We start from the raw sequence: 13355 nt of genomic DNA, 5'->3' as shown, positions 1-13355 counted from the left end.
CCTAAAACCATTGCTGTTTTCGCTACCTTGTGACGTCATTTTTCTTAATTGTTTATTTTAAATAGCACTTGCAAAGCTGTCAGTGCACACCCAGCTTAAAGGTAATGACCGAAAAAAATTAAAGGCAATGACCTCAAACGTTGGAGTATTAAAATTAGAAGGGGACGAGTTTTGCAATTGAAAAGAAAGCAATCAGCATGCAGCAAGATGTTAGAATATCATGAAAGTAAAGAACATCGACAACCGATGGAAGTTTTCTTCTTTTCTGGATTTCTTGGGGTGTTCAGTGCACACCTTGAACACCCTGAATATACGCCACTGGTAGGTACACCCGTTCATTTATGATAGTAAATAAATATGTGGCACGAAACAGCTTAATACGCTTTTGGGATTTTGTTCTACTGTATTTCGGTACCACAAACCTAAGTTGTTTCTGGTAGAACACAAGGGTCTACTTGCCTTTGCTGAGCACCCCAACATCGGGAGCTCCCACTCTCGCATGTAAGGCAACGTCGACCAACGGGTGTGAGAATTAGCCACCCTCTCCGGCAAATATGTACCGTACTAAAATTGTTGTAGTGAATGAGAATGCAAGCATTCACCTCGCTGCTGTCAAGTACATGATTTGAAATCATGCGAGGTTTACAAAACTCTTTGATAATTTTTGGATAGCAAAGCTTTCATAACATGCATAAGTTATTCAACATTTGAACAACCTCAGCATCTAGGCTACCTACAAGAAATGGTCAGTGGAATTTTCAAAAACTTTGGCAAAGACAACGCCTTGACAAAGGAAGTACTTTTTTAAGACACAAATGCTCAAGGGAAATTTAGTCTTAAATAAATACCTCCCACCCTTGGCAACCTTTTCTATAACTTATTACCAGCTCAGTAACCGAGTGGCTATCGCCTTCGGATCTGGTGCTGGTAGATCTGCGAGATCGATTCTAGGTCGAGTCAGAACAGAAGAGTTTAAAAACCGTAGGCCTACCGACTGTGTTTTTTCTTGCATAACCCAGCGAGAATACAGTCGGGTAATAATGTGATGACATCGTAAATCTGATATAAAATTAAAAATTAGCCCTCTCGATAAAAGACCTTAGCTGTTGTAGAGCGACAATAAATGAAACCATAACATTATTAGTTATTACTATAGCTTATTGGTAACGTTAGAGAGCATATACGTGCAGTGGGATGGCGCAATGAATAAGGTGTTTGCTTTCCAATCATGCAATCCTGGTTCAACTCCCGGTTTCAGCTGCTTGTTGAAAAACACTGCTCATCTCCACTTGAGGTGTAATAAATTGGGTGGGCATAGTTGCTGAAGGAAAAACCGCCGAGAAAAAGGAACTGGCCATCCTACTCTCGCTAGTGCCACAGGCTTACTATAAAGAGAACCTCATCTTCTCATTCCCCTATGCTTGGATCAAGTATGGAAATCACCTTTACCTGGAGCATACGACAGCACAACATTTATCAGAATTTCTGGAACTGTATACCACGCCATAGGCTATGGTTGGAGAAACAAACTGTAATCCTTGACTTTCTGACGAGTGTCGTTAGATTTGGAACACGTTTTCACCTGGGGCTCTTCCGGTCGAAAAGGGGTCATTCAGTTCTGAAGTTTGCGGAAACGTAATCTTGGCGGTTTCGCATAGCCTACTTGTAGATGATTTACATCACTGACATAGCCCCGGTCGCAGAGATTGAAAGTGTTGTTGTTTGTAAATTGTTGGTTCAGAGATGATTGAACGCACTTTGATGCATGCTATTCCCTGAAGCAGCCAAAATAAAGTAGGCTAAATCAAAAAACCTATTTTGTAAGGCTATTAAAATCGATAAAATGTTCGCAACTTTGTCTGAGCTTACCTACGTACAAAAAAAACTTCACAGAAAAAAAAATGTATTTTCCAATTTCGTAAGTCGATTTGCCTGCGGGTAAGATTTGCTGTTTAAATAACAAGTGACATTTGTTGGACAAAAATATTCGTAACGGAAGAACTTGTTTGTCAAGCTTCAGAAGCGTTTTTTCAACTAGACGAAAAATACGATACCTACTTTGTTAATTTCCAGGCACAAGTTAGGTTGTTTCTGCGGTAAGGATTGGGGTTTTGTGGAGTTTTTTTGTAAAATGAGGATTTATTCAGCATTGCTAGCTGCCTTTCTTCTGGTGTTTGTGTTTAATGGCTGTTCAGGTACGCAACAACCTTCATTTTACTTAGCCTACATTGTTTTAGATAACTTCGAATATTAAAATTCGCTTCTTTTCAAAACTGTTTTTAATTGATTTTAATTTTTAAAGAGTTATTGTCTTATTATTGGCAGCAAATGTCAGCCAAAATATAATAAAACATTTCAATCTACCAGTTTTCCAGGGAGTGAAACCTCTTTAAAAAAGAGTACGTTTGTCTTGTGTTCATAGTGCGAGCAAAGTCCTTCAATGATATGAAGAATAAAATCGCTACAATTAGACTTGCACCATTACCTTCTTTATGTAAAATTTCAACGCAGGCATACGTTGCTGGACTTGTGATAACCAGCCAACCATGTTCCATTGCATGTTTAGAGGAGCTTGGAAAACTTGCTTACCCAACCAGGTGATAACGTTTTGCATAAGAACAAGAAAATAATAGTCAAAGTTTATAGGTTATCATGCATTTTGTTTCAATTTGGAAAGAGTCAAGCTTGTTACAAACCAACAGGTTGGTACAACATCTAAGAAGAAAGAAACTAAGCTATACGTAGCTTTTAATAAGGTGGCCATATAAGGATAGCCACACTTGGGTCATACTTGAGCAAATGTCATAAGATTGAAGTTTAAAAACTATAATATGAAAATTAAAGTAATACATTCATTGCATTAAAATAAACTCTTAAACTGACAACATTCATCAGAAATTTAAGAATTACAGTTTCCAGCCTCAGCCTGTGTCGGGGTATATAGGCTACATAGAAGTATCAAAGCCGTTAGGGGGATAATTTTGATCCGGATAGGCTACTATTGAGATCCTCGGGTCTCAAGTCAAGGCACTTCTCTCTGAGAAAACGTAGCCTGCTAGGCTTATATCCAAAAAATACTCGATGGCTTTTTTGATTTCGGGCCCTTTGAAATGACTCCGTGCCCGTAAAAATCATTCCCGTCATAGATCTAAATTAAATCCAAAAGTACCCCTGGACCCCCGTCAACCGTAATGGTAAGTATTTCTAGATAAGGCAAATACCGTGAGTCTCCATTTGCGCTGTAAGATGTTTGATTTTCGACTGTTTCTAGACAGCAAATTTCATCATTTTTACATTGATTCAACGTCTGCAGACGTCATTAGGACATTAAAGCTGTTCAGAGCAGTTCCGTTGGACATGACGTGTTAAACTCCCCTTTACATCCCAATCGGAAGGAGCCATCAACACTACACAACGTTTTAATTTAATCACGAAATTAAATGCCTCGAAATAATATGTTGTGCTGAACATAGTGAGGGCCGGGTGCTAGTTTTTGTCGGTTTAAAAAAAATTATTTCTTCTTTCCAGGACTCAATTGTAGTCCAGAGTTGGCCTATGCCCACTTTTACAGTAAAATTTTTGTGCAATTTCAGTAGTTTTATTTTTACTACAAATGCTTAAGATATCAATGAATTTGAAAATTGGTGATCCCCAATGATCAAATCAACTCCAAATTGGTTTTCAAGAGGAGAAAAACTGAACTTGACATTTTATAAATTAGTAATTTTAACTTGAAAATCATTTACACTTTTCCTATCAATTCTTCCAATTTCTATCTTATTCAGTTGAAATCATTTTTCTAAAAGTTTAAAGAGCCACTTAAAGTCGCATGTGGCTTGTGAGCCATTATAGTTTGGTGACCCGTGTAATATAACTCATCTGTCTTTGCCATTTCTGTTTTATATTTAATCTTGAATCGTTACTAAAAATTCATGTATTTGTAGGAAGCCTGTCAGACTCTCGTTCGTCGCTGCGGTCCAAAGTTTGCGGTTACAAAGAGCTGCAAGCAAACAGGAGCTTGTCTAATTCAAGCCAGGGCTCAGGTTTGTTCAAGAATAATCTAATATTTAATTATATTGTAAGTACATAACACAAAAGAAATTTATCTGGACAAACTAAGAAATTAACATCACATAATCACCATCTCTTTTGCATAAGGACTGTGGAGTTTCTGCACGTGGATTAAATATTTTCAAGTTAAATATTGTCCTTTAGTTTAATATTGCAAAGGTTGCTTCTAATTTTCGAGTCATTGGGTCAGTTTGCAAAAAGCCTAGATTTCAGCGCCAGATTTTTTCATGGAAGTTGAACTAATGTGAGAAAGGCGTCTGTTTCCCTGCCTAGGCATTAGGCTACTGCTTTCATCGCCTTTGCTTTTATTGTCTCAGTTTGATGATCTTGCAAGTAATATTGCACAAAAGCACAAAAATATTGGAAATGAAGTAAAATCACCAGATATACACTTTTAAAACGTTTTCGCATTTAGGTCTGCGGGATATGCTGGAGCAAACTTAAGCCACTTCTGTCAGTAACATTAACCATTCTCTCTCTGCGTATTCTATTTTTTATTACTCATTCATATTTTGTTGCAGGTCATACCAGATGTGAATGGGATCACAGAATGCAACACTGATCAAGAAAGTTCAGCCTGTACTTGCTGCTGTAATGGAGATGATTGCAATTTGAATTCAAATGCTTGCGGTGGAATGAGCTGTAAGTATTTTTGTAACTCAAAGCAAACAAGTCTAATCACAACTAAAGACTTTCACCTAAGTAAGGCTAAATTCAATACAACTATCACTTAAGTCCAATGATTTTTAGAAATATCACCAACTACAGGTTACCTGCCTGTGTGGAACAAAGCGAGCTAGATATTGCCCGACGTTTGGTTAGGTTTTTAAATCTTTATCCTCGGACTGACAAAGCCTTGGTTGGTTATTCCTAGTAGTTTCGCATACTTGTAGAGGCTCTTGACGCAGGGCCGGTCACCGAGATTGACAGAGTGAAACTTCCGATGGTTGAAGTGTTGTTGCTTGGGAATTATTCCATTCACTAAGTGCCGATGAATGGAGAGTAGTCCTGACATGCGTTGCTTAAGCGCACAGCCGCACACCCCGAGAGTCGAACAAGCGCCGCGTGATCTTGAGCCGGGCGCGTAACCACTGAGCTAACGGGGTGAACGTTTTCAAAGCTTTTGAGAAAGGTGTTATTTCTGTTAGCTGGTGATGGCACAAGCTATTTTATTTGAAGTTTAGGCTATTGAAATTACAAGTGAGAAAATCTGCAGTGTTACCGTTTCAGTCGATTGTCCACCTCGGGAGACTCTTTTGAATGGCGAAGTTGATTGCACGAAAAACAATGAGACCAGCTCTCTTTGCGACTACCGCTGTACTACTCCAGGATACTTTCTTTTTCCTTTCGAGAATCAACGAAGTGAATGCCTTCAATATGGCGAATGGTCCACCCCTCTTCCTTGTTGTGCAAGTAAGCTAACCACTCGGCAGCCGTGGCCGAGTGGTTAGCGCGTTGGGCTCGCAGTTGAGAGCCTGCATGTTCGACTCCAGCCACCCGCACTTGCTGTTGTTTCTCTGGGCAAGAAACTTTACGATAATTGCCTCTACCCAGTGATCGATTTCGAGTAATGGGTAGTACCAAATTTAAATCATAAGTAAAGTAGACAACCGGAAACAGACATTGCAGCAGCAGCGTGGGTCAGGCTGTGATCGATGGGTGTGATCAGCGTGATCAGCACTGCTTGACCCAGGCTGTGATCAGCGTGGGTCAAGCAGTCGGCTGCAGCGTGGGTCAGGTGTGATCGATGCATAGCGCTCAAGTCCGCTTTCCCGCAACGCAGGATAAAGATAAACAAAACAAAAACAAACAAATATGGACTTAGACTTACCATAATTTCTTGGGCATAATCCGGGATAAACTTCAAACTATGAATGAAATAACTGGACGAAAGCCTGAGCTTGGCAAATTTTTATTCCATGTTTATATTTATAAGCTTTAATATTGCATAATATAGTATTCTACTTAGATTGAATAAAATTTTTTATTACTTTATTTAAAGTAAAATACAAGAACAAACACTGAGAACAAAGAAATAACACTAACACTAACTCACAAATCAAATATTTATAGGGGGATGCATTCAGAAACCATCGTTTCATTGAAGTCAATAGAATAATGACGCAATAAACGTCACTCATTATTCCCTAACTAAAGGATTTCTCAAGTTATGGGCGATATTTTACTCAACCTAATAAGCTAAAAAAATTAGGATATTAAAATAAGCCTCGAGTTAAAGCAAAGTTAAGCCTTTTGGGACGGAATTATTTCATAATTTTGCATCAGGTTGGAGTTAATTTTAAAATTTCACTAAAGTAAAATTCCGAGACATTTTGCTAACCGGGACGGGACACCGGGACAGACGTTTAAGCCGGGACTGTCCCGGCCAAACCGGGACGTATGGTAGGTCTACATATAGTATGCGCTTTAAAATTTTTGTCAAAAACCAGCTTAGTTTTTATTGTGGAAATTATAGACCTACTAAGAAAATTTTACTAGTGCTGTAAATTTTACCGTTGCCTAACCTACTACGCTGATTATAAAGTTTACAGATCTTCAAAATAGGTTTTGAGAAATCAGTCATGGGCCTATAGTCTGTTAAGCTATTATGGTTGCACTTAAAATGGAGATGCCGTAAAGAAACTTCAGTTGCCTTAAACTTATACAGTATAAATTTCTATTTTATTGAGTGTTGGCATTTCAAATCTTCCAATTAAATCTATCTGGGTGTATTATTTGAACATGCAAATGCAAGCTTTCAATCATACGGTAGCAAACTAATCTGCAAAATGTCAGTTTCAATAAAACTATCATTTCTCGTAGGATCTTGCCCAGATTTTCTTTACAACGACATCTTATTTATGCGGCAAGCAAACAATATTGAAGCATGGGAAGAATTCCAGAACAAGCTGATTTCCATCGTGGGGTAAGTTACTTTTGGCCTAGTCCAAGGGTCACTAAACTTTTTTCTCTGAGGCAGGGCCGTAGCCAGACCGCAGAGCAAGGGGGGGCCAACTTTTTGTTAGGGGGGGCCGAAAAAATTTAAATGATTTTGGCATTTTAACCTCTTAAATACCGGTATCCACAAAAATTGCAATATATCAGATAAGTGTTAAGACCAACACTGGTCTCTTATTTATCCGCTACTTAAATCACGGCAACCATATTACAATGATCAGTAGCGTAGCCAGAAATATTGAAAGGGGGGGGGGGTTGGCGGCGTGTTTCGTTTATGGCGACACCCAACGGCGGGGGGTCTGGGGGGCCTCCCCCAGAAAATTTTGAAAAATTACTTTGAATTTGGTGCATTCTGAGAGCATTTTCAACAAAAATGTGGGTATGAATATTCCTATAAAATGGTGCTGTCCGGTGGCATAGCAAAAGGATAAGATCATGTTTTCTTCGGCATTTTTCGGAAATAAAGCTACAAGTCTTTATGTTTTCTTGTTGCTAATTCCTGGCTGAGATATTTGAATGTTTGGTAATGGCAAAACTCGCTCTTTGCAGTTTCGTTTAAAATTAGGCAAACTTTGTTTTAGAAACATAAAGAGACTAAAAGCATCATTCTCAATATCGTGACATCACACGCGTGCCAAAGGGGGGGTTGCAACCCGCAACCCCCCCCCCCCCCCTTGGCTACGCCACTGACAATGACCAACATAACACAGCAATTGTTGACTTGTTGTATAAATAGCGGTACTTGTTATGAGCAAAAACTTTAACTGGCTCGAAGAAGCTAGTGCCGAGAATTTTTATATATATGATTACATTCCCGTGAGCTAGTCTATTGCAATTGCAGTCGTGGATGTTTGGATGCAAACCGTCTCACAAACAAGTCTAAATCGATAGATTTCGATACAGAATGTTCAAAGGCCATAAGCACCAAGTTTACCTGTCTTGGTTGTAACATGCTCCGTCTAGTGGGAGCGTCAACCCTTGTTAACACTGAGAATCCACACTCACAAACGGCAGTGCTAGATCCAAATGTAGCAATATCTGCTCCAAGGTTGAACACTTCACAGATCAGAAAACTAGACACAAAATTTATTTACACTGATTGGATTGAAGAGAAAAAATAAACACTGCTTAAAAGATTACGGGTTTATTTTTATTTATTTATTTATTTGCATCAGACTCAAGATGGTCCATATTACACAATCACACATGGCCTATTTTGTATGCGTTGTCTTCAAAAACCACTTGCTTTACCACTGCACATTTTACGATTTATCACTGCACAAATTTGGTTTATCACTGACCCTTAGAATTAGGTATGTTACCGAGATAGCGACAGCTGATATCAAATAGCCTAATTTGTACCGGTTTGTAGGCCTGCTGGAAAACCATTCCCTCTTTGTTAGATTATCATTCTTTCCCAAAACATTTTTATTTTGTACAGTTTCTGACAATTTTTCTACCAACCTAACACGTGTTGGCCTTGGTTGAATTGAACATGTTGAGGTTGCCAAAGGAGAGGGTAGAAGGGGAGGGGGCGAAATTGTTTAATCATCTTAGCTGTTAACTAAACAAAACAATAATTGTAGTTAATTGGGCCTAGGTTGGAGCTCTGCAACGGGAAAGATGGGCAAAATCATTATAATTGTAGCTGTTGCTCGAGAATGTTGGAATTCTGCCAGGGGGGGGCGAAATTTTTTTCAGGGGGGGCGAGGCCCCCCCTGGCCCCCGGCTGGCTACGGGCCTGCTCTGAGGGCCGGATTGCTGCGAGATTAACAGCTGCGGGCCGGCTGCAAATTGCGAAAAGGTATAGGCTACAACTATTTAGAATCTCCATTGACTTGAATTGAGCACAATAAATAACAAAGTCAGCGATGGAATAGCAAAGTTGTGATGAAAATCAAAAGATTGCTGGAAAAGTTATCCCCTGCTATGATACACTACAGGGCATCGTGCTCTTGAAAAAACACTATATCTTACCAAATTTGGCCTAGGCTGTCCCCATTTGTGGTGGCCTAATGATAAACAGCAACGTCAGTCCTTTACAAAAAGTTTGGTAACTTTTTTCCTTAACAGTTGTAGTGCAGCTGTTATTTCTGCAGCACGTGGCTAGCCGGATGAAATCAGTTCGCGGGCCGTAGTTTGGTGACCCCTGGCCTAGTAAAGCGGCAGTAAGCATAGGCCTCGGTAGTAGCATTGGCAAGGGAGTCCAAGAGATACATTTGAATCCAGGCTAAAATAAGAATAAAACTAGGAGCCCGAGACCTTTGCGGTGGGCCGGAAGATTAAAAAAATGTTGTTTATGTATTTTTTATTGTGCATTGTTTCGTGGTGTTTTGTTTTGGGAGCCTGTTAACAGGTTAATGTCATTGGTACTGGGCCCAATATAGCTTTTCAACTGGCCTTGGCCTGCTCAGTAAAAATACTTTTCAATCCCACATTTAAAAAAGTGTAAACAGAAACCTCTTTTGTAGACTTGTAAATTTGTAATTGAAGAATCTGTCAGTAAAATTTTCAACAAGTTGGGGTTTAAATTTTCAGGCAGTTTACTTTGAGTAACGACAGCTCGCGCGTGGGAGTGCTATCTTACGGCAGCAAAGTGCACAGTGATCTTGCCATATACCTCCCTGAGTTCATGGAAAATTTAGACGGATTTTTGGAAAAAGTTTCAACTCTTCCCTACACTGCAGGTTATAATAATTACAATGATGATAATAATTACAATTATGATAATAATTACAATGATGATAATAATTACAATGATGATAATAGTTACGATGATGATAATAATTTATTTATTATTTTACACCGGTTGGGTGCAAAACAGCTTCAATAAAAAGTCTCCATAATTAGCGATGTTCAGCAACTTCTCGTAGTTTTTTTGGCCTGTGTTCTGTAAGAGATTAAATTCTTCGCATAAAAAGTTTGTGGTTGTCTTCATTGGTTTGCTTGGCCTTTGATCAGTTTTGATAGAAGAGCAGGTGAGAACAATGGTGGATTTTATAAACGAGAAATTCTTCAGGAAAAAAGAAGTCAACATATTGCATGTGTCGGCCGATTAAATGAAATTGAATAAAATAAATATGAAGGTTATTAAAATAGCCTAGACCCTAGAACAGGGTTACTCAACTAATGTTAACTAAGGTCCAGTTTGGCAAGTTGAATATTTTTAGCGGTCAGGTAAATAATTAAATTATTTCCCAGGCAACTACGAAAGTTAAACTATCTGTACCAAATCACTTTTTTAGCTAAAATGTAACTCTAATTGAATTTCTGAGAAAGTGTTGGGGAGTCTGGAAGTCGAAGCCCCCCAGAAACTAGGATAATCATAGTGAAAAATGCTTCTTCCCAGTAGAAATATGTTTAAAGAAGCCCTGAAACGTGGCAATGAGGTTATTCTTCCAAAAGCTCAAGGTCCACCATCAACACTCAGAAGGTCCGGATTCGGACCGCGGTCCGCCAGTGGAGTAGCCCTGGTCTAGACGATCGAAAGAAACTTAATTGTTTACAGGCTGTAAACTGGCGTTGATCTAAAAAATAACTTTGTGCGAAAACCCCGCTAAATGCTGCAAAATTCTTGCATTGGAATGGGAAGTAATCCGACGTTTCATGTAATGGCTTTAATTCAGCATTAAAATTGATAAGAATTCGTATCGTATGAATTTCTAGACATTGCCTAAGCTGTATAAATCTGAAGTTGGGCTTGCTAGACGTTAAAACAAGATTTTCAAGTATTTTATGCAGCCAGAATGTATTCAATCTATTTGTGCAAAAAGTGGACTGCCATAACGTTTATGCATGCTTACTTATTATTTGTTGCATATAAAGTAAAGGTAGAATTTCAAGAAATTATAATTAGACTACAATACCAACTAACAATCACTGATGTTATTGGAAAAACGCACTTATATGAGTAGGCTATCCTACGGTTTACAAGACGTTTAACAGATCAAGGAACACGTGTTGTAATGCCCAGAGGCTTAGAAATTATGTGATGAGAGATTTGTTAAAAACAGTTGTGTTGTTTGTTGACCGAAGCCTGCTGCTTGCTTGTCAAATGCACGCCTTTGCTCATTTTAACGTTGTCATTTAACATTAAAAATAACACAGAAAACGAAATTTCTTACAAAAACAATTAAAAACTTTTAAACTTCGTTGCTATTTTTCTAACCTTTTTCTTTTAATGCGGTCTTACTGTGTTATTTTGTTTTGTTGACTTTTTATTGTTTATTGCGATCCTTGGGTTAAGTTACAAACATTAATTTGGCCCTCAAAGCAATTTAAGGTAGAGACTCTCGGTTTAGAATACTGAAGGTAAACAAAAAAATGTCTCAAAATTACTTTTTTGAAGATAAATATTTTCTTAAACTCTTTACAGCACGATTGACGTTGAAAATTCACTTGCAGATGAGGATCCTGTACAAGCTGGTGCTGCACTTGAGTACGTGTTGGAAAATTATTTCATACCACAAAGGGGGGATCGTCTGAATGTGCGAAATGTGATCATCCTTCAGGCAGATAATACGTCATCAGACGACGTTCTCGAAATATCAAATACTTTACGAGAACGAGGATTTGTGGTGAGTTTTTTTTACAAATTACATGTAATAAATAATTACACGAAGAATTAATAGTTAAAGAATGGGAGCAACGTTTCAAAATAGCGACCAATTTAGAAAAAGTGGAATAACCAGTTTTTTTGCACGTCTAACAATGTAGAAAATGCCTTTGACATTGGCTTAGTAAATCAAGCTTGTCCTAATGCTGCATTGAAAGTAACCTAACTTTAGTTTCAATTGAGGATTTAATTGACTGACAAAAGCAGCGGTTGAGAACTTTGTGGCAAGAGTTAGTGGTGCGATACTGACGAGCCCAGCCTTATGGGCGAAACACGTGTCTATCGTTGTCAATTTTTGCTACACTCGACTGCCGAGAAACCAACTTTGGTTTATCCTAAATAAGATAAAATGCAACCGCAACGTAACAAAATAATTTAAAAAATAATCTGAGTCAGTGATACGTCAGGATACGTTCAGTTTCTCCCGAAACTGTATGTTCAAATAAATAGGCTAGCCTGAAGGAAGACATTGTGTTCTTTATCATGCAGACGTATGCCATCGGGTCGAACCTCAACACGGACCCAGATTACAGACGTCAATTATTGGAGATAGCTGGAAGCCAGGAGAGACTCTTTTTTGAAGAGGATCCTTCCGACATGATCTTCATTGAAGATTTGATTTTCCACCTTTGCAGAAATCCATGCGACAATATTCCTTCACCATTCGGTGTAACTACAACACCAACGGAAGTTGTATTTGGAAACATATTTACTGATGAACCTACTCCGGCACCCTTGCCTTGATCCTCCCAATTTGTTTAGTTTAAAAGGAAATGCATCGCAACTGTATCCTGTGACTGAACAAACTACAGCTTGCCACACAGTGATTTGTTACTGGACTAAACCGGCTATTCCTCTGGCCACAAAGCAATCTATAACAAAGTTTTTTCTACCCCATGGGCTTATAATATTGATAATGTGATAAATTACATTTTAGTAGCGTTGAACTTACTTCTAAATACAGGTATGTAGCCTGATACAGCACCTTAGTACGGTCACTTATTTTTTCACACAAGCCACATCATTTTCACCCAGCAAAATCTGTCTTTTTTCCGTAGATTCAACGTCACACGTTTAATTAATGTAAAAAGAACGGCATTTCTAAGATGAGCAAGGAATTGGTCGAGATAGATTCCCTGCTACTGTAGCCTACAAGACCAACAACAAAAGTTTTGACATCTCTGAAAATTAAAGCTTTATCCTTTGTTGGCTATGATGCTGAATAATAAAATTACTTTGCTTAAGCAAATGTCGTTGTCCAGTTTAGCAGGCCATAGCCTAAGCATTTTTCTCTGGTGCAGCTTTCCTCCCTCCAATTTCACTCTGCTTGAACGTCAGCATCGCAAACAACACTGCCTCGGCTTATTTCAGAAAGACGGCAAACCAGCTAGAAAAGATTTTCCGTTCTACATAGATTCGACATTTGCAGAAGTTAAAACTTGATTTTGTACTCACACGAGTGTAGGCTAACCTGTTGAGCTTGTAAAGGAAGGGGTGCGAAACCTTTCAAGTCGTCCGGTCATCAGAATGTTCATGCATCACACTATCAGTTGATTTATAACATTTTACATCTTTCGCAGGCTACATCGTGCTGACAAAGTGGTTTTGAAACTGCGCAAAAATTTAGTCAAATTAAGAATGGCCCCTTCCCGTTACGACAGGCAAAAAAGCGGAGTTTCGTACATCCCTAAATATAGGTTTATTGGCCCTA

At 38.6% G+C, this 13355-nt stretch overlaps 1 protein-coding gene and 1 long non-coding RNA gene across 2 annotated transcripts; one reads left to right on the top strand and one right to left on the bottom strand.

Annotated features, from left to right (window-relative positions):
• Positions 1-2044: 2044 nt before the first annotated feature.
• Positions 2045-13094, top strand: LOC145777999 (uncharacterized). Its single transcript, XM_082589380.1, has 9 exons — positions 2045-2195; positions 2512-2597; positions 3945-4043; positions 4593-4713; positions 5302-5484; positions 6895-6997; positions 9568-9716; positions 11434-11606; positions 12134-13094. The coding sequence occupies exons 1-9, from the start codon at positions 2132-2134 to the stop codon at positions 12386-12388; spliced, it is 1233 nt and encodes a 410-aa protein (XP_082445506.1). The 5' UTR covers positions 2045-2131; the 3' UTR covers positions 12389-13094.
• Positions 4612-6121, bottom strand: LOC145778002 (uncharacterized). The gene is made up of 3 exons (XR_014290402.1): positions 5903-6121; positions 5294-5588; positions 4612-4711 (listed from the first exon to the last, which is right to left on the bottom strand). It is a non-coding gene; the product is annotated as an uncharacterized LOC145778002 (long non-coding RNA).
• Positions 13095-13355: the final 261 nt, after the last annotated feature.

This window comes from Aplidium turbinatum, chromosome 10, assembly GCF_918807975.1.
Source record: "Aplidium turbinatum chromosome 10, kaAplTurb1.1, whole genome shotgun sequence".
NCBI lineage: Eukaryota > Metazoa > Chordata > Ascidiacea > Aplousobranchia > Polyclinidae > Aplidium > Aplidium turbinatum.
Note: the sequence above shows the minus strand (reverse complement) of the source record. Positions and strands in the feature narration are given on the sequence as shown.